This window comes from Eucalyptus grandis, chromosome 2, assembly GCF_016545825.1.
Source record: "Eucalyptus grandis isolate ANBG69807.140 chromosome 2, ASM1654582v1, whole genome shotgun sequence".
In the NCBI taxonomy this organism is placed as follows: Eukaryota; Viridiplantae; Streptophyta; class Magnoliopsida; order Myrtales; family Myrtaceae; genus Eucalyptus; species Eucalyptus grandis.
The window spans coordinates 8469539-8493203 of record NC_052613.1 but is presented as its reverse complement, the minus strand read 5'-3'; the positions used below and the strand labels follow the sequence as shown (position 1 = coordinate 8493203).

At 41.8% G+C, this 23665-nt stretch overlaps 4 protein-coding genes and 1 long non-coding RNA gene across 8 annotated transcripts; 2 read left to right on the top strand and 3 right to left on the bottom strand.

Moving 5' to 3' along the window:
- Positions 1 to 346: 346 nt before the first annotated feature.
- LOC104421251 (protein Dr1 homolog) lies at positions 347 to 4341 on the bottom strand. 4 transcript variants are annotated; one of them, XM_039307284.1, is made up of 6 exons: positions 4090 to 4341; positions 3900 to 3983; positions 2990 to 3079; positions 2288 to 2382; positions 1533 to 1601; positions 347 to 788 (listed from the first exon to the last, which is right to left on the bottom strand). In XM_039307284.1, exons 2-6 carry the CDS (start codon positions 3952 to 3954, stop codon positions 630 to 632), a joined length of 468 nt encoding a protein of 155 aa, XP_039163218.1. In that variant the 5' UTR covers positions 3955 to 3983; positions 4090 to 4341; the 3' UTR covers positions 347 to 629. The 4 variants fall into 4 exon arrangements, with proteins under 4 accessions (XP_039163218.1, XP_039163217.1, XP_010031455.1 ...); XM_039307283.1 differs by having other exon boundaries at positions 347 to 791; positions 3900 to 4015; positions 4090 to 4337; XM_010033153.3 differs by having other exon boundaries at positions 347 to 791; positions 4090 to 4337.
- A 1806-nt stretch (positions 4342 to 6147) lies between these two features.
- On the top strand, positions 6148 to 12559 carry LOC104421241 (putative phospholipid-transporting ATPase 9). The gene is given in 12 exon segments (XM_010033133.3): positions 6148 to 6763; positions 6766 to 7061; positions 7403 to 8742; positions 8957 to 9067; positions 9168 to 9444; positions 9691 to 9779; positions 9877 to 9985; positions 10075 to 10284; positions 10796 to 10921; positions 11016 to 11114; positions 11285 to 11476; positions 11569 to 12559. Coding segments are annotated over 12 exon segments (3576 nt in total). The 5' UTR covers positions 6148 to 6669; the 3' UTR covers positions 12202 to 12559.
- A 611-nt stretch (positions 12560 to 13170) lies between these two features.
- On the bottom strand, positions 13171 to 14316 carry LOC104421232 (probable calcium-binding protein CML15). The gene has a single exon (XM_010033122.3). The coding sequence runs from the start codon at positions 14066 to 14068 to the stop codon at positions 13598 to 13600; it is 471 nt and encodes a 156-aa protein (XP_010031424.2). The 5' UTR covers positions 14069 to 14316; the 3' UTR covers positions 13171 to 13597.
- A 2544-nt stretch (positions 14317 to 16860) lies between these two features.
- LOC104421227 lies at positions 16861 to 19283 on the top strand. The gene is made up of 2 exons (XR_720951.3): positions 16861 to 17409; positions 17499 to 19283. It is a non-coding gene; the product is annotated as an uncharacterized LOC104421227 (long non-coding RNA).
- Positions 19284 to 21244: 1961 nt separating this feature from the next.
- Positions 21245 to 22517, bottom strand: LOC104421217 (ethylene-responsive transcription factor CRF4). The gene has a single exon (XM_010033103.3). It carries the CDS (start codon positions 22203 to 22205, stop codon positions 21459 to 21461), a length of 747 nt encoding a protein of 248 aa, XP_010031405.2. The 5' UTR covers positions 22206 to 22517; the 3' UTR covers positions 21245 to 21458.
- Between the last annotated feature and the right edge of the window lie 1148 nt (positions 22518 to 23665).

Here is a 23665-nt window from a genome sequence, read left to right as displayed (position 1 = left end):
GAATCTATTCAAACAACTTGACTTTAGATTATGCGATATTCTATGCTGGTGAAGCTGTGTGTCGGCATATGTGCCATTTCAGAATCAAGAACCAGTTCGAGTAAAGAAAATACCAAACGTAGTGTAAGCTGACATTTCTAAAATAATTACACTATTTCCAAGCAACAGACACAAATTATCAAAAACAAAAAGGCTGGACCGTCTTCCTGTTATTCATCCTTGAGAATTCGATACCAGCAATCCTGCAATTCTGGCTGTTTCCAATTTGGGAGAAAGCATTCCCCGGAGGAATCAAAACTGCATCTAATAACATCCAGCAGCCACAGCTCTCAACAACAGCCTTCAATTCTTAAGAAGAGTAAAATAACTTCATTGCACGAACAGGGACGTATAGAATAGTAACTACAGCGATCACTGACCGGAAACAGAGGATTTAAGCATGTTAAGAGCTCTCGCTAATTACATTAGGTAAACATCCATACATAAAATACAAGCTCGGAGCGTAAATGATATCAACAAAAGCCAGACTACCTCCCAACTGGCTCTGTACAAAATAAGAGGAGATCAGAAGCACATATAAAAGAGTTAGAGATGCTTGCCTATGGTTTAAGGAAATCAAGGTCCTAAAATTAGCTCTCTACATTAGAGTCTACATCTGCTTGTTTGGGGACGGCTGCCCCACCATTCATCCTGGCACGTGCCTCGGCAAACATCCTTTGCTGTTCTGCTAGCAATGCTTCTTCAGTCATCTCGGCTCCATTACTCCATTTACCACCTTTAAGAGAATCCTGCTGTACACATTTAAAGAGAAGATGTTAATGCTCCCGCCATCTTCTGAAATTAACATGGCCCAGAAGCAACAATCAAGAAGGGATAAAAATGCAAAATAAGTTTCCAAAAACAATAGAGCAAACACTGCTTATGTTTTGCATCTTGCCACAGATGCACAGTTCAAGTACTTTTTGCATCCCTCCACTTAATTATTATTCTCTCGCAATGTCTTTTCAGCAAATGGATTTTCTAACCCGATCATCAGAAGCCAACTAACATCACTGTAAGAGTGTGGGAAAGATAAAGAAAACAGCTTTATGAATTCTGTTCCCAACACTCTAAGGAACAGGACCAACAGACTCGAGTACCCTCCATAATAGTTGTGATATTGAACTAACATTTTGATAAGAGAACTCATCACAAACCATGAGATCAAGAAGTCCCTATGGAAAAGCTGGCTTCTTTACATCTTACACTTAAATTTAAGAGTCAAATGATCAGATAATATAAAAATTTTACTAGCTCAAAAAACTCAGTGGCTTTGAAGTTTAGACAGCTTAAGAAATTGTAGCACAATTCATCTCCATAAAGTTTGTTAGGGATGATGATATCTACTCAAAGCATCTTTAAGTTCCAATGTACCAGCTTTTAGAATGTTAACAACCGCACACGGAGCAAATGAGCAGCAGACTTTTTCAACTTGTCAGACAGTTACCCGAAAAAAAAATACAATTTATTGAAAAAAAGAAAAAAAGCAATACCATCGTCTCGTGCTTATGTTGTTCATAAGCTGCATAAACCTCTTCAATGTACTCCCCAAACCCAAGAACCTGAAATGTCAATCAACTACCGAATCAAATCTAGAAAATCCTGAAACAGCAATTACCATGAGCATCTAAAATCATAATCCTAGAAAAGAGAGTCAAAATATACAAACAATATCAAGGAAATATTTGCTTCTCTTCAACATCTGTTTTAAATGTTCCCTTATAATTAACAATGTAATGGTAGACCAGCAGACACTTCCACTAATGAAAAATATTAGGTACTAAAGCCTCCAAGGGAAGGGGGGAAAAATAACTGGCATTTGAGTAGAAAATTATTTACTACTAGAATGGCATATCCACGTGATCTGTGCTAATGCTGCCACAAAATATACCAGTTTGACTTTCAGTAAGCATGCGGAGAGCATAATATATTCTAAGATCTTAATGGATGTATGCCAAGAAAGGAAGACAACAAAAATCATTGCCATCAACGGCAATTTAATGATAACAATTCAAGTATTGGTTTGTATGATTATATATTAAAACAAAATGAAGATAACGCTGCTAGAGCCCATAGATTCTCCTGTTGAAGTACAGATTTTGGCATTGCGAACTATAATTCACCAGGACAGAACTCAAGCACATGGTTCTTCTGATAGCTAGCTAGGAGAATGTGCAGGATCAAAAGAAAAGCAATTATCAATGCGAGTGTGTTCAATAAAGAAGAGGAACAAGAACAAGAAGAGCACCTCTAATGCCTTGAGTACATGCTCAGGAGCAATCGTTCTTTTCTCCTCTCGATTACAAACATCATTCGATTCAGATGACACCAGGTTTATGAACTCTGAAGAGTACATTAAAAGGAAAAGATGTCAGATACAAGGCAACCAGGATATTGTAAAAAAATTTAAAAGAAGGAACGCAATAGCTAAGGTCCAGTGAGGGCAGGAGAAAGTCAAATCATATGAAAACATTGCAACAAGTCAACTTAGCAAAAACCTTTGTATATATGCACAACTTCCTATACAACAGCTGTTTCAGAGGGATAATGTATGGTTAACCTATCAAGAAACAAAGATGGACATAAAAGTATAGTTGGCAAAAGAGCTTCAGTATAAAGCCAATCTTGTCTCAACTATACCAAATGCACCAGATCAACCTCTGGGAAGAAAAATAGGGATCATGCAAATGAACCACTATCCCATTGGAAATATCGACCCCTTAACAATATAGTACCTGAAACCCAAAAGCTAGAGTATAGAGCACATAGAACTATATCTTTTATAAATACGGGGCAAAAATTTACTAGCAATATCCATCAATTATTATGATCAAATAACTTTTTCTGCCATCCATTGGAAAGCAGTGAAGTACCAGCTCAACTCAAGATGATCTATGACTAATTTATGCTTGCCATTAAATCATATTCAATCAAAGCAGCTATTTCTTACCTACACAACACTCGATTAATAGATCTTGAGCATCTCGTGCAACACGAACATCGGGCGGTAGCATTTCCTTTATAATTTTTGTCATAGTTGCTGCAAAAACGATAAACAAACAGACTGCTTTAGTACTAAGTAGAGCATTAGTAACACACCAATTTGACAAGTATAACACCACATGCTCAATCAAAATATTTCAAACTGCTGTAAGTGTTATGAAGCACCCCATAGCAAAGTTTTACACATATGCATGACCTCCCGGCCGCCAAATTTTTGCTTCGTCTGCAAGGATTGGTCCCCACACAATCGTTCCTTTCAATCAACTAGTGCATTAGAACTGGCTAAACTACTGGTGTCACGGGCTTCCTGTGGCTATGCTTGCAGTAAGTGGACGTGTATCGACATAAAACTCTGGCAAAAGAGGTATTAAAGTAAGGTCTAAATAAAACTCTGGCTCAATAATTTGCAGAAATCTGACTATCTCATGCTGTTTCAAGATTTAACACAAGGGACCAACCCAATGACTTTGCCTGCCTAAGGGTTCTTCAAACACAGTGTGCTCAATATCCCCAAAAAGAAAAAAAAAAAAAAACCGCCACCGCCACCGCCACCGCCACCGCCACCGCCACCGCGCTTACTTCCATTTCGCATGATAGAAGAACACTGAAAGGACAAACTCCATGCAGTTCTCCCCCCCGGTCCCCCAAAAAAAAAAAAAAAAAAAAAAAAAAGGTCACTCTCACTGACTAAGCCAATCAAGCAACGAGAAAAGAACGAAACCCCAGTTCAGCCAATCAACCCCCAAATTAGAGACGCAAAGCACCATCACTCACGAACCAACACGCTAGAAATCCGTCAAATACACAGGCGAAGAAACATAGGGAAGAAAGAAAGAAAGAAAGGAAAAAGAACCGACCTTTGGGGAGCGACGCATCCTCCTTCGATTTCCCCACTATATCCATCGGGTCCATCTTCGAAACACCCCCAACCGAACCGAACCCTAACCCAAACACGCCGGCGTAAGTTAGGGGCCTAATCAGACCACAATCCGATCAAACAGCACCGACGCCGCGAAGACCTCCGGAAAACACGATCCCGACACTCACCTACCTCACCCGGCAGCGCGATTCGAGCCGGAAAAACGCGAAGCTGCGCCGAGCAACCGATCTTCCGCCTCCGCCGCCGCCGAATCGGAGCCGCCGACGATCGACCGCCGCGATCAAAATCGGATTCTTAATCGTCGAGGAGGAGGAGAAGAGCGACACGATTCTTCAGGAATCGAAGAGGATAAGACGACTTCGCAGCTGATTTAGGGCAAGAACAAAAGCGAGGGAGGAGAAGAGAGAGAGAGGGAGAGAGAAGTAAAAAGGGAAAAAGAAATTTTGTTTTTGGATCCGCCCGGGGGATTTCTCCCTTCCCCTTCCTTCTCCCACGCGCGGGGCTGGCGCGTGGGGCTCCGTCGCGGGGGACGGCAATGGGGGCGGGTCGCGCGGCGAGGATCGCGCACGCGGCTCCCGAAGCGCGTGGAATGGGCCCATGAGAAAAGGTCAGAAACTAAATTCCGTGCACGTACCGTTGTTGCGACGCCGTTTTCTTTTCCTTTTTTTTTTTTCTTTTTTTTTGGGGTGGGGGCCGGTTTTGACTCCTGGGATGGGCCTGGCATGTTGGGCTTTTTCTTCTTGGGCCTAGGGGGTGGGAATGGGAAAGCCGAGCCGGGCCAGAAACGGGCTTTGGATTTCCTCTGTCCAGACACCCCCCCCCCCGGCGGGGGGATTGTATTTGACCCGAGACTCGAAAGGGCGATGAGTAGTTTTGCTATGCTATGTGCTTCGTTAACTATTGTGTGATCGGTTAGGTTAGAAGGGTCTCTAATTAGCTTTGGCGCACCAGATTTAAAGCTAAACGTTTTAGCCTGGAATAGAGATGAATTGAACTAATTCGGCTCGGTCTCGGAAGCTGTTAGAGGCTATGTCGAGACAATCTAATGGATGCTAGTTTGCTTGCTGCAAGGCGATGGGTGGGCCTAGGTAAGTTGCTCGTCATGCTTCCAAAAGGGGTCAACGAAGGCATCATGTCATGCTGAAAACGTACGTTTAGAGGTGATAGTTTATGTTCTCTAGTAGATTCAAAAGATCGTCTTCCCCCTAGTGTCGTTGCCTGCTGTGGGAAGGAAGGAAAGTAAGGTTTCCTTCTAGGACCGATGAAGGTCAAACTCTAGGCAGTTTGCCAAGGCTGTTGCGTGCTAGCACTTGTGTAGTGTAGTTTTAAAACTTCGAATTTGGAGAGTTGATCGTCAAAACTATTAAGTCAAAACTATTAAACCAATCTCCTGACATTTGAAGATGCGAATCATAGAATAAACCCAATTCATCAATGGGCTTGACCCAATTGTATTTTCTCTCGATAGTCTATGACGATTATTTGAACTATTTTTCGAGAGATACCCATTACAAATGAGTCATGTTTACTAAAGCACATATCTTTCAAAAGATCATGTCAAGAATTGCCTATATCCTAATTTTACTTTGAGATAATGATATAGAATATTTATGAGCTTTGATCCAATGTGCAATATGATCTATAAACTTTTAATTTATTCAATGTGATATTAAAACTTTAGCACAATGCGCAATGTAATCTTTAAATTTTTAATTTGTTCAATACGATCCCTAAACTATACGAAAATGATCAATATTATTTTTCTATTAATTTAAGTTCAAGGAACGCATTCCAAATTTTCATATAGTTCAAAAACTATATCGAACGTGAAGCAAATGTTTAAGGATTATATTCAATAAATTGAAAATTTAGGAAATACATTACATATTAGACTAAAGTTTAGAAATCATATTATATATTAAGTCAAAGTTGAAACGACCATATGCGTAATTGAAGAATTTTCTATGGAAAGAGGCGGCTTCTTCCCCCACCTTTCTCTAGTTTCCGTTCCTTTTTCTCCCCAAGAGAAAAGGGTAAAGGGAGAGAAGTAGTTGAGAGCGTCTGGTTTGGTCCTACGGCATGCAAAAAAGTTCACTTGCCGCTTTCAAACCTACTGGTCAAAATGAAGGAATGAGACAGGAAGGTCCAGAGCTCATGTGAAAGCAAAGAAGATTGAGAACTTTGCAAATGTCCGTGCCTCGGCTGGCCTCGTTTGACAATGACAAAATCCCAAATTTACCAACTGAAAACAAAGCAAAGTTTCGCAAAGGAACCGCAGTTCCAAACGGTCTTCCCCTCTTGGGGTTCTTTGTAGGGTCATTCTCCGCTTTGAAGATCGGCTCTCTACAGTATTGAATCCGAACCCCTTTTGAGCACACGTTATTCGTTTCTTTGGCTCTTCTTCAGCTGCAGCTTTCGTTCCATCCTTCCTCCTGGGATTAGCTAGCTGAACCGTGCTTCCACTATCTTTTCAAATCTATCTCTCTGTCTGTCTGTCTGTCTCTCTTTTAAGTTTCCAACCAATCCCGTCCAAAGGCAGGGATCGGTTGGTTTCCAGGACTTTGTCCTTCCCAAGCCGGTTCATATATCAACATGGGTTTCGGTGCTCACTTTGGATCCGACGGTACAGAGGAAGCTGATTTCAGGGTCTTTTCGATTCTCGGAGGAGGGATCGTGTCCTCCGGAATAGCTCTTCATGGGGTCTGAAGCTGCACATTGTGGTTAGGAGTCAAGAGGTTGGGAAGGCAATGGGCAGGGGCAGGAAAAGGCAGCACCACTTCGGCCGTATCCACACTTCTTCGAGCGGGAAAGACTCCTTCTTCGGCGAGCATTTCCTGATCGGAGGCCTGGCTTTTCGAGAGTGGTGTTTTGCAATGACCCGGATTGCATCGAGGCGGACAATCAGAAGTATGCTAGTAATTATGTGAGGAGCACTAAGTACACGCTTGCCACATTCCTTCCCAAGTCGTTGTTTGAGCAGTTCAGGAGGGTGGCCAACATATATTTCCTCCTCTGCGCTCTGTTATCTTTCACTCCGATGTCTCCTTACTCTGCCATAAGCAATGTCCTTCCTCTGGTTGTCGTTATCGGAGTCACGATGGCCAAGGAGATTATCGAAGATTGGCGGAGGAAGAAGCAGGTAAGCCTCCATTAGTCACCACCTGCAGAGAGACGAATTTATCATCTCCATTTCTTTCATATGTCCATTGGGATACACAGCAAAGTTTTCTTGCTTTTTCTATCTAGAGATCATTTCAGCTTTGATAATTATGTTGACGTAACAGGGACTGCTTGCCTTAAGTATGAAAAATTGCACAGCATAATTATCCAATAACGCGTGCTTTTGTGTGTGTTCTATTTGTGCATTTTGTCTATTTCATGTTATCCAATTGACATTGGCATTTCATTTTTGATATTCGAAACTCATAAGTCATAAAAACAATTTTCTGTTGACTGGTTTTGCTGGTGCTGTTGGGACAGGATATCGCGGTTAACAATAGGAAGGTAAAAGTGTATTGCGATGATGGTGTTTTCAATGATACTAAATGGCGAGATTTGAAAGTTGGAGCTGTTGTGAAGGTAGAGAAGGATGAATTCTTCCCAGCTGACCTGATCTTACTCTCATCCAGTTATGATGAAGCAATTTGCTATGTTGAGACCATGAATCTTGATGGAGAAACCAACTTGAAGCTAAAACAAGCGCTTGATGCAACTTCGAAGTTGCAAGAGGACTCAGACTTTCAAAATTTTAGGGCCATGATTAGATGTGAAGACCCGAATGCAAACTTGTACTCTTTCATTGGGACCCTGGATCTTGGGCAAGAACACCACCCTCTAAGTCCTCAGCAACTTCTGCTAAGAGACTCCAAGCTACGTAATACAGATTACATCTTTGGGGTGGTCATTTTCACAGGACAAGACACGAAGGTCATTCAGAATTCAACTGCACCGCCCTCCAAGAGAAGCAAGATCGAGAGAAGAATGGATAAAATTGTGTACTCTTTGTTCGCATTCTTGGTTCTTCTCTGTACCATTGGCTCGATATTCTTTGGAATTTCTACTAGTCATGACCTTGATGGTGAATTTATGACAAGGTGGTATCTACGACCAGATGATACGACAATTTACTATGACCCCAAAAGAGCGGTGGTTGCAGCCTTATTGCATTTTGTGACAGCACTAATGTTGTACAGCTATTTCATCCCCATTTCCTTGTATGTGTCCATAGAAATTGTCAAGGTTCTTCAAAGCATCTTCATTAATCATGATCTGCATATGTACTATGAGGAAGGAGACAAGCCTGCTCAGGCCCGTACCTCGAATTTAAATGAAGAACTAGGCCAGGTTGATACGATTCTTTCCGATAAAACTGGCACTTTGACCTGCAATTCCATGGAATTCATAAAGTGTTCTGTGGGTGGGACTGCTTATGGCACCGGAGTCACGGAAGTTGAAAGGGCTATTGCCAGGAGAAAAGGGTCATCTTTAGATGAAGGGATGGCAGGAGAGGAAGCCCACACTGAGGACAAGACATCTGTAAAGGGATTTAATTTCACTGATGATCGGATTATGAATGGTAACTGGGTAAATGAGCCTCGGGCAGATGTCATCCAGAAGTTCCTGCGCTTGTTGGCAATTTGCCACACTGCAATCCCAGAAGTGGATGAAGAAACAGGAAGAATCTCATATGAAGCCGAATCACCAGATGAGGCAGCATTCGTCATTGCGGCGAGAGAACTTGGTTTTGAATTTTTTGAGAGGACTCAGACGAGCATCTCAGTGCGCGAATTAGACCCGACATATGGAAACAAAGTGGAAAGGTCAGATTCTTGTTGACAATTGGTAATAAATGACCTTAACAAAATTTTACTTTGGTTGTTGGGATAGTTATCCTGGTAAGAATTTGCTGATGCTTTTCTGTATTTGATATATGTAGTACTGGCATATTGAGGGCGAAATTGCTATATTTTGCTTGAGTTAATCAAACATACTTTGGTATGAGTCACACCAGGTGTTCATTTTGGATTTTTGCAGAACCTATAAGCTGTTAAGTATATTGGAGTTCAGTAGCTCGAGGAAGCGGATGTCTGTAATTGTGAGGGATGAGGAAGGGAAGCTATTACTCCTCTCCAAAGGAGCCGACAGGTTTGATAAATTAGAGATCCAATTATCATGGACTACTCATGGCCTCAAATTGGAAATTCTGACTTAGGCTAATAAATTCTCTCTCTCTTCAATCGAACAGTGTCATGTTCGAGAGACTTTCAGAAACTGGAAGGGAATATGTAAAACAGACAAAGGAGCATGTAAATGAATATGCCGATGCAGGTTTGAGGACAATGGTGCTAGCATATCGTGAACTCGATGAGGATGAGTACAGTGAGTTCAATGAGGCATTTACAGCTGCAAAGAATATAGTTAATGCTGATCGTGAGGAAGAGATTGAGGCAGTTGAAGAAAGGATTGAGAAGGGTTTAATTCTCCTAGGGGCCACAGCTGTTGAGGATAAACTTCAAAATGGGGTGAGAACTTGAGCTGAGACACTTTAAATGAGTACAGATATCCAGAAGGGATTTACTATAACTGGAAAATGACTATAGAAACAATTTCTTTTAGTGGTGAAAGATAGACAAAGCTGCATATTGTTTTCTCACCAAAATAATGGTCAATTGGCAATAAATATAACCTCGACCTTCCATATCTTGACCCATGTTTTTGAATTGTTAATAAAGGTTTGGATTACATGTAAAGTTACTTATGTTGGATAGGTTCCTGATTGCATTGATAAACTTGCTCAAGCTGGAATCAAGATGTGGGTTCTCACAGGAGACAAGATGGAGACGGCGATCAACATTGGGTAGGTCTTCCTTTTATATATGGAGTAAACTAAGGCAATATTTGAAGAATTTAAACAATATGTGAAGAATTTAAACTTACTGTTGGATTGTTTGCAGCTTTTCCTGTAGCTTGCTTAGACAAGGTATGATGCAGATAATAATAAACTCTGAGACACCAGAGAATAAGTCCTTGGAGAAAGCAGGGGACAGTTCTGCCACTGCTGCGGTATTTTCTTCTATATTCTTATATTTCCTTTGGCTACATATTCAAATATCACTAGTAATGAGGTTGGCAGAGATTGCTTGCTTTTTCAGGCTTTCAAGGCAAGTGTCCTCCATCAGATAAACCAAGGCAAAGTTTTGCTTGATGCTTCGAGGGAAAGCCCTGACGTGTTGGCATTGATTATTGATGGCAACTCACTTACTTATGCTCTGGAAGACGATGCCAAGGACATGTTTCTCGACCTTGCCATTGGCTGTGCATCTGTTATTTGCTGTCGCTCATCTCCCAAACAGAAAGCATTAGTAAGTTGCACAATGATCATCATATTGCCCTATCAGTCCTTCTAGTGGTTTTACTATGCCTTGTCGAATTGAGATAATTTTTAAACAAAACCTGACTGTACTTACATTTTCTCTTGGTTCCATAGTCTTCTAAAATCGCTGGGGACTGCATATAATAATCTAGACTTTTGTCCAGCCAATTGTGATGAATTGTGTAAGAAAAATCATAGGGGATAATCTTGTTATGCTAAGCAGAATCGAAATCAAAATGAGCTCTGTACTTCACTTCATTAACTATGTTATGCTGCAGCAGGTTCTTGAAGCCACTGTGAAAAAAGTCAATATTTCAAGAGAATCCTGATAAATCTGTATAGATGATAAAAGAGCTTGATTTATTATAACATTCCTGTCATTGAGAGCTCAAGCAGAAACAATGCATCAGTTTAAAGGTTGACTATTTAAAACATCCCGTGTCCAAGTCGCATTATCTACAAATTCAAAATTCATTAGTTTCTCTACTTAAAATGTCCAGGTCACAAGGCTGGTTAAACTCAAAACAGGCGGTACCACTTTAGCTATTGGTGATGGCGCAAATGATGTCGGAATGCTTCAGGAAGCAGATATCGGAGTCGGCATTAGCGGATTTGAAGGAATGCAGGTAACAGCTCTGAGAGTTTCTCCTTTTCTTTGTATGCCAGTACAACTTCTTATTGTCTGATCAGCTCACTGTCACTGTTTCTCCAATTTTTCAGGCTGTTATGTCTAGCGACATTGCAATTGCACAGTTCCGGTTTCTGGAAAGGTTGCTACTTGTCCACGGGCATTGGTGCTACCGAAGGATGTCATCAATGGTAACAATCACAAGAAAGTTCATTCTCTAGGCTTAGAGAAACATCTTGCCATAATTAGAGACAAAATGACTCTCATATTGAAAAGCCACAAATTTAGATTGCTTCTTAGCCCCCTGTCACTTCCCCCCAATGGATCTATTAACTCGTGTTCTGCTTATATCTCTTAACAGATCTGCTATTTCTTCTACAAGAACATTGCCTTTGGCTTCACGCTGTTCTACTTTGAGGCCTATGCTGCATTCTCTGGAGAAACCGCTTACAACGATTGGTATCTCTCGTTTTACAACGTTTTCTTCACCTCGCTCCCCGTAATTGCCCTCGGAGTATTCGACCAAGATGTCTCAGATCACTTATGTCTCAGGGTAGTTTCCTTAACGCAACATCGTTATGTTCCTCATAGTTTCTGTATGCTATTAATTATATCTTTATTGATTGATCTTATTCGACGTTACAGTTCCCGCTTCTGTACCAAGAAGGCGTGCAAAACATGCTTTTCAGCTGGAGCAGAATCCTAGGATGGGCGCTAAACGGAATCCTCAGTGCCACCTGCGTCTTCTTCTTCTGTATCTCCGCTGTGGAGACTCAAGCATTTAGGAAAGGGGGTGAAGTGGTCGGCTTCGAAATCCTTGGAACGACAATGTACACCTGTGTCGTTTGGGTTGTCAACTGCCAGATGGCGCTATCGATCAACTACTTCACCTACATTCAACATCTCTTTATCTGGGGAGGGATTATATTTTGGTACATATTCCTCCTAGCATACGGAGCAATGGACCCTGATATATCCACGACCGCCTATATGGTCTTCTACGAGGCATGCGCACCGGCTTTCTCATTTTGGCTCATCACGCTCTTCGTTCTGGTCTCGTCGCTCCTGCCATATTTCATTTACTCAGCCATTCAAATGCGGTTTTTCCCAATGTACCATCAGATGATACATTGGATAACGAATGATGGGCAATCGGATGATCCCGAATACTGTCGACTGGTGCGTCAGAGATCTTTGAAGCCCACCACAGTCGGTTACACGGCTCGTTATGAGGCGACATCAAAACGCTTCGAGGAGGTCAAGGTTGAGGAAGAATGAGGAGATTCTCTCTTTTTTGTAGACTATCATTAGGATAGCTGTAACTTCATTTGCAAGTATTAAGGTCCCTAAGCATGTGTACCGTGAGAGATCGACTCTCGAGCCGCTTTTTCTCAAAGGAGGCTTGCAAGATGACGGTCTGGACTGTGATCGCGCTGCTGTGACCTCCAGTAACATTTTTTTGAGGCTCCAAGACAATTATTTGCTGTTTTGGAAGCATGGAGAGACATTAGACAGGATTTTTCGCCAACCTTGTCACAGATGAAGTAGTAAGCTGTACTTGCCATTACTCTTGTAATCAACATGGCGCGAGATTTCTCTCTGTTCTGTAAAGATCAGCAATGTGATTTGGGAAAAACCAGTAGCAAAGAAAGCTAGTTGCTGTCACTGACATGTGAGTTCAAATCGGCAAGTTTAGGCCTCCAGCAGTGAAAAAGACGTCTTCCTTTTAGTCAAGAAATGACCCAGCAAGCTCCTCTTCCTGGCCACTATTCCTGTCACTAACATCACACGGTTTAAGAAATCTTAATCTGGGCATCTCAGTAAACTTAGCATAAGCAAAGGACAAGTCATCTTTGTGCCGCTGCAATGTATTTTACATAGAATTTACTGCGTTATTTTCGCTTATTTCCGGTAGCAAATGTTGGTCTTGAGCTGGGCATATCTCTCTGGGTTATTGTCAAAGGTCCGAATACATTCAAGATGCAAAACGGGTCGATCAGTATGCTATGCAGCACTCCTCTCAGCTGGTACGACTATAACTACAACTCTACAATGAGTGCAAACTCTGACAATTCGCGCCCTTCGGATTAAAATGACGTATGGCGACAGCGCAGGTATGAACTGCTCTTGCCAACCATGAGACAGAGCTTTGAGTTGAAAATCATGCAGTGACCTTAAGAAGCACATGGTCACAGCCAAACCTGTCTCCATCCTCGGTCAACACTCACCATCACAAACGTTTAAAAATTACATAAGACAACTCACCTTCTCCTGTCCGAAAGCAAAAAGCAATAAAAAACAAAGGGTGGTTTGGAGTGAAATTGCAGTACAACGAGCAAATTCACACACAAGATCAGGACTTGCACAGAAGGAGAAACTCCAGAAATCAATAGATCTAGGAAACGAATTGTCAGCTGACAGATCTTATCTACATATAAAAGAATTAATCAACAGTCAAGGTCGACCCGAGTTCTCGGGTTCTCGCCTTGTGCGCATGAATGGTGCGCATCGCGAAGCAAGAAAGAACTCAGCTTTCTTGAACTCTAACCATCTAATCAACATCGGTTTTGCAGAGAGGCCACGAATCTGCACAAAGTCTCTACAATGTGGATGACCATATGTCGTTCTTGCTTGCCAAAAGGTCACCATATTACCAGTGGAAGGACCATCTACATTACGAAAAGGATTTGCCGAAAATGTCGGATGCCGACTTCGCCATTACGGTAGCAAACTCGTTAAAGCTGATCACGCCATCCCCGTCCGCGTCGGCCTCCTTGATCATGTCCCTGAGCTCCTTGTACGTCAGCGGCTGGCCCATCTTGGCCATCGCCCCAGCGAGCTCCGCCGCAGTGATGTACCCATTGCCGTCGCGGTCGAAGGAACGGAACACCTCCAGGAGCTGCTCCTGGTTGATCAGGGCGTCCTCGTTCATGTCCGGCAGTATCACGCTCGCCAGCTCATCGAACTCGACGAGGCCATTGCCATTGGCGTCCATGTTGCCGAGCAGGACGTGGACCTGGTCCCCCGACGGCTTGAGCCCGAGCGAGCGGAGGAGCGCCGCGAGCTCCAGGATCGTCAGGCTGCCGTCGGCGTCCATGTCGAACCGGGCAAATATGTCCCGCAGCTGGCTCAGCGAGGCCGCCATGACCAAAGAGATTCAAAACGTCGCCCACGATGTCCCGCGACACCGAATCGACCGGCTTCCTCGACAGGAAGGCCGGGAGCGAATGCGAAAATGAAAACACGGGTTCTTCTTCTTAGGAGGCGGCGACGGTGGCGGCGGCAGCGGTGGCGGAGGAGAGGAGAGGAGGAGGGGGAAGGAGTGGATCTTGGTATATGAGGCAATGGAGGGAGGGAAGGGGTGTTGAGGTTGGTTATGGATTTGAGGTTCATCTTGGTCCTAGTGGCATGGACATTTATAACAGAAATAGCGCGTCGGTGATTAAAAATTTTGTGACATGAAAGCTCAGGGATTTTCTGGACTTAGGCAGGTTCGAGGAAAGTGTCCACATTTGTTCAATTTTAATGTTGTCTGAGAGCATCTTCATGGACAGTTCATGGACGTGTTGGACTTTTGGCATGGAGCGGAGAATCTGGGCATCTTGGGACTTTGGAGTGTCTTGTCCATGGGGGACCAGCCATTGGCAATGTTGGTGGTGGGTGAAATCTAAGGGCTGGATGAATGTGAGGTGCTAGATGTATCAAAAGTGAGAGAATTTATGGATAAGGTCAATGGACTTTCGATTATGGGTGTTTTTGTTTCATGAAAAATTTTAAAATTTTAAAAATATTTTCAGAAAAGTAAGTACTTACATTGATTACAAAAATAAATGAATAAAAAACATTTTTGGCATTCACGAAAATAGTTAGGTATAAATTCTTGTCAATAATGAAAATTTTTCTCATTGATTAATATTTCTAAGCTACGTAACCAATCATCTTTTAAATCTTGAGTTTTTCGTCAAACAAACACACTCTAAAGCTAGATTTTTTTTTTTTACGAAAAATGAATGAATCGGAAAATATTTTCGTAAAAATGATCACTTGGAAAAGTGAACATAAGATGTACAAATTTTTTTAAATAAATTGTTGTTGGTAATGGAAATATTTTTATTTGTCTAATTAATTCAAGCGTTACAAGCGATGATTTTTAAGAAAAATATTTTTCAAATCATTTATTTTCAAGTAATATTAAAAAAACCATAAATGCAATTTTATGATATTTATCACATGTCTGTAATAGAGAAAATAGTTTGACGGTTCACAATTAAACATAAAATGGGTCAAAAGATTGGAAATATTGCGTAATTGGTCGAGGCATCAGGAAATTTGCAACTTGAGAACTCGAAGTCTCGTGTTCAAATCTATAAATTACATGCAAACCGCTTTAAATCAACATCGGCCGAGCATATGTGCCTGTGTCCCACGAAAAGGAGTTGAAAGTATTGATGATAGATAGTTTGCAAAACTGAAACAATAAAAATAAGCTCATAAAAATGAAATTGAGTATATATTGAAATACTAGTATTACATACATATGCATATACATACATCAATGGGAAATGGGGAATCAGAGTTTTAAAGATGAAATTAGCGAGAGCCCTATGGCAAAAATAATAAATTTCAAATTTACGCGTTCTTTATATCATTTACTAGAGATTAAGTTTTTATATAAAAGCACATTTCACCTGTTCATAAGATATAATTATTTAAAACAATTTTTGGCGATCAAAATTATATTGCTTTGTCTACATTCATTGTAAGAGGAGTTTGGCACCATCAGTGGCAGCCTAGGGACCAAACACGTGTCAATGCAGCCCCCAGCCACGCAAAAAGCCTTATTTTATTTTATTTTATTTTTGAGACAAAGAAATCCAAATGTTTGGAAATCGACTAACTCCGCACTTCTCGAAAATTACTATTGATTTATGACCAAAATTACTATTGATCGATAACGTTGAAATTTGAGCACAAAATTCATTACTTTTAACTTAGGCATATAACCAATTGACCAGCACTTTAAGAAGTTATTACTTGCTCTTTTCAATTTTTTTTCCACCATCTTATATGAAATTTATCTCCATCAAGAGAAAATTATTATTATTCTTTCATAAAAAATGAATAAATTAAAAATATTTTTCTAAAAGTGACTGCTCAAATAATTAATTTAATGTACATATTTTTTTTCATTAACAAGTGCAATTTTGATTAGATAATTTTATGGAAGAGAGAATATTTTTCGTTCATTCTTTTTATAAGCGATATGTGATTGATTTTAAGAAAAATGTTTTTTAGATTATCCAATTTCACAAACAAATAGAACATAATTTTATGTTGACCTACAATGCGACGGAATTGATTCATAGCGCATCAATGATGGTATATTATCCATGAGTCTCCTCTCCACTTGATTATTCCAATTGGGGCAATTTTAAGAATATTAAAATTGAATTAGATAATATGACATATCGAATGATGCTATAATTACAAACCAACATTAAAATAATGTGTCCCATTAATTTATTCAGTCCATATGGTGTTTCGATCTTGTAACCTGTGGTCATTTAACGTGCACGCAATATTTATCTTGCAAGTAGCACAATCACATCTAATACTTTAGTTTAGCATGATTAATTTATGAAGCTCATCCAATCAGTGTAATTAAGAATATTCTGTATTTTCCTCTCTCTAGCTTCTATCTTTCTCCCTTTTAAAATTACAGACTTTCTTTCCTTTTCTTTTCTTTTTTATCGCCGCCAGAGGTCTTCGATAAATAATAAAAAATTGCCATGTTGGATTTTATTTTATTTTCCTTTAGTCAACATTAACTTAGGGTTATGGGTAATCCATATGAGGAATTTTTGGTAAATTTTCCTTATAAAATGTCAGGATCATTGGTGGAGTTATCAAAAAGAAAAAAAGAGGAGAAAAATTTGTGCAATTTTGCTAAGGGCAGAAATCTGCCCTCTCTAAATATCTACTTCCACCATTTGCAACAGGCCATGTCAGAGAGAGAGAGAGAGAGAGAGAGGCGGAGGCGGAGGCGGAGCGCCGTGCGGCGGCGGCGGCGGCGACGCAACAGAATCTTGGGGTTCGGCCCTTCAAAATCCGTCGCTACCCGTTTTCTCTGTACCTATCGTCGTGTGCATTTCTCCTCCTTGGGTACTACTACTGTGCATGGGTCGGGAGCTTTTTGTGCGAATGCGATGGGCTCCGGTCGTCCGGATCTGCGTTCTTTTTCCGGTCATCTTCTTCCTGAATATCGTGTTCCTCGGGTTGATTTCTGGGTTCTTCGTGGTTTGACTTGTTGAGGGAGCCCTTTTTTTACTTTTGTTAATGGCGTTGCGGGGGCGGTGGGGGTGAAGTCACTGGAGGCAGCGGTTCATCGATCTCTTCCTGGGGAATTTTGTTGGTTCGAATGGACAAGACGCATGAATCGGTCGATAAACCTCTGCATCCAGCGCTCGCTCCTCTCTTTTGTCTTGGGTGCGTTTTGCTTTTTTTTTTTTTTTTTTTTTTTTTGCTTTCTTGGTTTCGATCTTTTCGGCTGGATGAAATCTTGAGATGTGGAACAGGGGCGAGTGGTTTGGAAAAAGGGGTCCAACGGATGGGAGATTTTCTGGGAACCCTTTGGGACATTTTGTTTTCTTTGATGGAAGGTGACCCTGGAGGCAGTTGATTTTCTTGTCTGAGGAAATCTCTTCGAACGGAGCAACGAGCGAGGGAAGAAAGTGGGTTATGGTTCTTGTTTTGTTTCCTTGGTTTTTCAGAACTGAACGAGGTTCTTGTTGGCGCTCCTGGCTTGATTAAGTTTTTTTTTTTTTTTTTTTTAATGCTTTAATGAGGCGAATTATCAGCTTCCGTTTTCGCTTGGCTTACTGTCGTATTTCTGAGAAAGGAAAAACTTTGCTTGATCTAAGATAGAAGTATGCTGTGATTTGTAAAAGAAAAAACAGAGAGAATGATAGTGTGGATCATTCGAAAATGGCTGCTTTCTAGAAGGATTTTCTGCAGCTGTTGTGGTGATTTCAGTATGCTTGCAACTGTTGGAGCTGTGATTTGTTGTCGAGACTCATTTGACCATATAAAGTTAACATCTTGTTGGCTTAGGTATAGATTTCTCTGCGTCAATTGATCTGCTTTGAAGAATTACTATGGCTGCCAAAGTGTGGAGTAGACAATTGTCAATTGAATGTCCGGAGTTGATTTCTCCTCTCGTGTTTCATCGTCATCATCATTTCAGTTCATTTCTGGTTCTTCCTCTCAGTCCCAGTTTCTTGGAATATTTTCCGATGAAGGTTCTCTAATGTGAAAATATGTCGAAATTTGTGGGTACTTGTGGTTTTATTTTTTCAAGTACAAGTTTGATAACATTTGTAAAATGGTCATTATCTTTATTACAAGCCTGCATACATTCAACAATTCGGTTAGCTTATCTTTCTAGATGCCTTCCTCAAAGTGAGTTGTACCTTGATTCTTCTTCATAATTTTCTTTGCACCTTTTGGCCGAAAGTTGTGTCCTTTGTGTTGACGCATTGGATTATTTGCAAGCTCAAGCTTGTTATTGCTTCTGCACCTTTTTACGTAAGTACTCCAGAGAGTGATTTATCCAGAAGTTTCTACATGGTCATGCGTGGTTCGAGTTTCGGGAAGTCATTAGGTTTTTAATTTTTTTCTACTCTGTTCCTATGTTTCTGAGTGGAAGTGTGATACTGGCTATATGCAATGTACCATGTAGTCTTCCCATGGTTGCCCGTTGTTGAGTTTTTGGATGAAAGTGGTTCCCATGAATGTGTCATTTTCTTGATCGGGTGGTAGAAAAGTGGTTCCTTGGTTCCAGTTGGCACCCCAAGGGGACCATCTTTGAATGAAGTTCCAGCAGTGGGACAATCTACTGCTTCAAAGTGAGGAAAGCAACAGCTTGTGGACTACAACTTGGGAGAGAGAATCCGAAACATTGAAGGAAGCACTTTTGGAATCTGGCATCATGTTCTGCGTATGAAGATAGTTTGGAAAGGATGAAAAAGATTTGTGAGGAAAGATTCCTTTGTGTACACCGTCTGAGGAATCACCAATATGGGGAAATTGGGTTTGTGGAAGAATCTAGGATGACATCTGCAGGTTGAGGATACTCTCTCTCTCTCTCTCTTTCTTTTCCTTTTCGGTTGGTTTTCATTCTGCTTTTGCCGTCTTAAAATGTTTATGCTCAGCCATAATTGCTGATGTCTAATTCTGTAGTTGTAATGCTGCAACTGGTGATGCTCTTGCATTCACTGTGTATTTGTCAGCTACAAGGCACCTTTTGCCTATAGTAGTACGTTTTTCTAGTTTAAGTTTCGCGCTTCTTTTCGTTATATGTATCTTTTTTCGCTTCCTTTCTCTCTGTCTCTCTCCTCCCTCTGCTGCCCTTCATGATGCTGCCCGGCTTCAGCCTTGAAGCTGCCGTCAGGTCGGCAGCCTTAAAGCAGCTGCCCCATCTGCCGTTTGAACACTCTCCTTCGTTGTTTTTCCTCCCCGGTTCGAGCGCACAGTTTGTATTATACAGGTCCTTCAGTTTCGTCTGGAGAAAACGAATCGCTTGTCGTCATCAACTGGGCTGATTCATGCCGTTTATCGCTTGTCCTTCGAGAAGACAATAACTTTGCCACGCGTCTTTATCCTAAATGAAGTGTTTCCCAATATGATTTCAAGATGTCTAGTGCATTGCCCAATGATGGTGAGGTTGAAATTATTGGCTTCAGATAGTGGACACTGTTCCAAGGAGTTTGACACGTTAAATTCTAGTTGCCTGTCAACTTGGAGCTAAGTTCTGATTTAGCTTTCGTGGGGGGACGGATTAGGACGCATTGTTCGTTTCGTTAAGGACAGCGAGTTTAGTAACCCTGTCGCCATCAGATGTGCTCCATCAATCTTGGGGCCCCAATGGCTTTTTCGCGATAAAAACAAAACGTGGAAAGGCTGTGCTATGATCAAGAGAGGGAATTTTCGCAGCCAAGTTTTGGGGGTGGCGACGAAATTGGTGATGATGGTGGCAATGGCTATTTGATTGATAAATTCCACTCGAATGATCGTTGCGCGCACGATCATCTGAATGGTTTGTTGCGCGCACGATCATCTGAAGGGTTTGTGCAAGTTAGCTCGTATTCATGAACCCAGGGAAGACTTTGAACTGTTTGATAAACGTGAGATCCATGAGGTCGGCTGATGGTGGTCCGGCTTGAGACGACGTGCTCGGGCGATGCCCTGGCTGCCAGTGTGGCTGGGGGAGGGCAGGGACGTGACTCGGGATCGAATCTCACGTCTAACGATTCTAGACATGTGGGTATCAATTATCAAGGACTCTACTAATTTGATCCGGGCTTCATGTTTTGCCAACCTTCCGATCGATGATCGGCGTACTTATTAATGAAAACCTTGCCCTGCCTCTTCTCTCGCGGGCAAGATTGTGCAACATATCCGTATGCTCACATCGGGGCCGTGGCCGGACCTGTAGTCCGAGGATATGTGAAGTAGAGAGGTTTACCGTGAGATTTTGGAGGAGACATGGGACTCGAATAGAGGTGTAGGTCCAGAAAAAAAAGCGCAGGTTTAGGACGCTTTCTTTCTTATGTGACATTTTGGAGGAGACATGGGACTCAAAATATAGGTGTAGGTCCAGAAAAGCTCAGGTTTAGCACGCTTTCTTTCTCATGTGCAGGCCTTGAGTTTGTCTGAAAATGAGCTCGGTTGAGCACCCTAGATGAATTTCATCACGGTGAATCAGCAACCACGGCGGCGGACCGACTACCATCATGTTTTCGGACACTAGATAATAGTCCTCTTAGCCATCCACATCTTTCCCCATAGCCACTTGGAATCAGTCTCTTCACGCGAAATCTGAATGACCGGTTTGCACGGATACGCTAAGCTGCCTTTTCATTATTATGCTGTGATATTAGCCTTTCATCAACGAGAGATTTCGTCTTGGACCGATCTAGTTAGACAAATAGATGTTGCATCCTTAAATGGTGTTCAGCTCAAACCTAGAGAATAGTATTCATGGCAAAGCTATTTTACCGAGCATCCGCCTGTCCTTTGTCTTCTGTGTCATCTAGATGCTCAGGATTAACCAGTGAAACGTTCCTTATCGCCTGGAAAAACCATGACAAAACATGGAAGCTAAGTCCTCCAAATCTAAATCGAGTATCCCCCGATTTGAGACTTCAAAATTACACCCCGTATTTGGATCTCAGCTCAGGTCGAGTTTGAATCGAGATAAGCTTTTCACGTCCTGATCATGATCAAAGCCGAGAGAATACACATAGCAGGTAAACATATTTTTCTTCTTCTTCTGCATTTCTTTTGAACAAGAGGCGTAGAAGCTAACAGCAACTTCATATCATACGATCGCTACAATCAGAGAGAGCATACACATCGTTGGAGACATTATTGGAGTTACCAAACAACTGATGAAAACGCCAGACCAGCAGGCGAAGCTTAATATACTTACGACAATTGCGAAACAGTGTTCACCATGAGCTTAGATTATCGGTTTACTAAGCCTCTTGAAAATCGTATTGTCCTCTTTCGTCTTGATGCGTCGAAGAACTAAAAGAAGGAGCCACAAACACTGAGGAATAAACCTTAGAACTACCAAATAAGGAGAGCCCACGGGGCTCGTTTTCTTGTATGCCACAACGGTCCGAACCTTCTTTTGGTGAGGCCGGGGAGCAAACTATCGTTTCTTGGACGAGGGTATTGACATCCTTCGAACCACCTGCACTCCTCCTGTTCCGATCCGGCCATGGATGATTGAGAAAAGAGTTGAGAACTGATGACGACGACGATCTTGCTTGTTGCTGCTTCATATTTGCATGCTGGAGAATCTGGTCGACTTTCGGATGCTGCCCTACGAAGCTGCAGTTCACCTCGGGGTGATTACCGATCAGCTGGTGGCACGGGAAGTTCGTCTTCGCGTTCCTCCCTCGGAGAAGCCAGGCCGCGCTGTCGTAAGCCAAGGCGGCTTCCTCGGCACTATTGAAAGTGCCCAGCCACAGCCTCAGCTTCAGCGTGGAGTCCTTGATCTCGGCGACCCATCTTCCCGAAGGCCTTTGTCTCACCCCGAGAAACCTTCTCATTGCATCATCGCCCTTCGCTCTTCTCTTGATGTTCTTCCTCATGGCTATGGTGTTCTCTCCTCCTTGGCCAGAATCCCTCGCTCTTTCGACAGACGTTGAAGTGCCACCGGATGAGCTTTTGGATGGGATTTCTGGGAACGTCACGCATGACGAGGGTTGGTCCATAGCAAAAAGAGGAAGAGAATGGGAGAGGAATACGCTTGTACTGTAGTGGTAGTGAGAACAAGACCAACGAGAATGATGACAGGAATAATTATGGGAGAAGTTTATTTGTCTGATTGGGGTTTGTTTCCATGTAAAAACAAGAATAATAACGTCACAAAAAATTGCAGCTTTAGCTCAGGGACAGAGCAAGAGATTCCTATGAAGGTGTCAAGATTATATTCAGATTTCCAAGGGAGTGGTAGGTTGGTAGTGGTAACAACTGTGGAGAAAAATGCTGGTGTTTCATTGATAAGTCCTGTTCATCATGGATTGTCTGTAATCTGGAGGACCACAATCCATGGTGCATTTAGTCACTGATTAGCACCATGCTCATAATGTATCCTTTTGTACTTTTATGAATGGGGAAGGCTTACCTGGCGGAGTAGGTTAAAGACAAAATGAAAGACAGGCAAATTTGCTGGATAAGTGTGCTTTGTCCAAAATGCTCTATAGACATTGCCATTCTTGTTTTGTAGAAAGAGGGGGTGTTTTGTGCAGCAATAATGTCATGTGGCAATGACGCATCAATAAGATGGCCATTGAGAAATCGAGAGTTCAAAAATTCAAACTTAAAATTGGATGTAATATATGTCATGCTAGCAAAGTGATTGGTTAGTTACGACATGTCTTTAGTGCGACTTAATGCATAAGACTTTTTTGTTAAGAAGACTTCTCCTCAATGGACGAAATCTAGTTTTATTAACACGTTCCAGCTGAAATGTGAGGGTCATTCATTCTGGGCCTCGTCCTTGAGGTGATCTCAAGGTTCTATTGCCAAGAGACATGTTTTCAGCTACAAAAGTTCATTTCACTTGTGCGTGCTGTTCAGAGTTTCACTCCTATAAATTTGACTTAGGTTCTTAGTTCCACTTCAAACTTTAAGCAAGTTCAACCATCTGCACAGTAGGCAAAAGTGACTTCTCTACGAAGTTCTTAACACGGTCTTCATCCACGGTTGACGTGGTAGACCCGACAGATCATGGATAGTACAGAAAAAACATGTACGACACACATTTTAGTGAGCATTAAAGTCTGCTGAAGTCTATGTAAGAATCTCTTCTTCTTGGCCTGGTACCGTCTGACAATAGGTCAAATATATCTCATGAAACCAAATTTCCAAGAGGAACTGTTTCAATTTTCAACCCTAGTCTTGAGTGGCCCATTTTTATGTACTCCCGGAGTACTAAAGACAGGCGGTCCTCGACTGCTTAGTCACACATCTTGCAGATCGCATATGGAATTCTACGCCACATGATGATTTAGGATGCACATGCCGGAAGCATTCTTAATGTATCCGCCTCTGATGAACACGAGTCCAAAGCAGTACACCACGTTACAGTACGTTACAGTTAAAGGCCAAATAAGGAATCTGGGAAGAAGAATTTGCCAAGGTTTATAGATCAGCTTGCAATGGACACAAG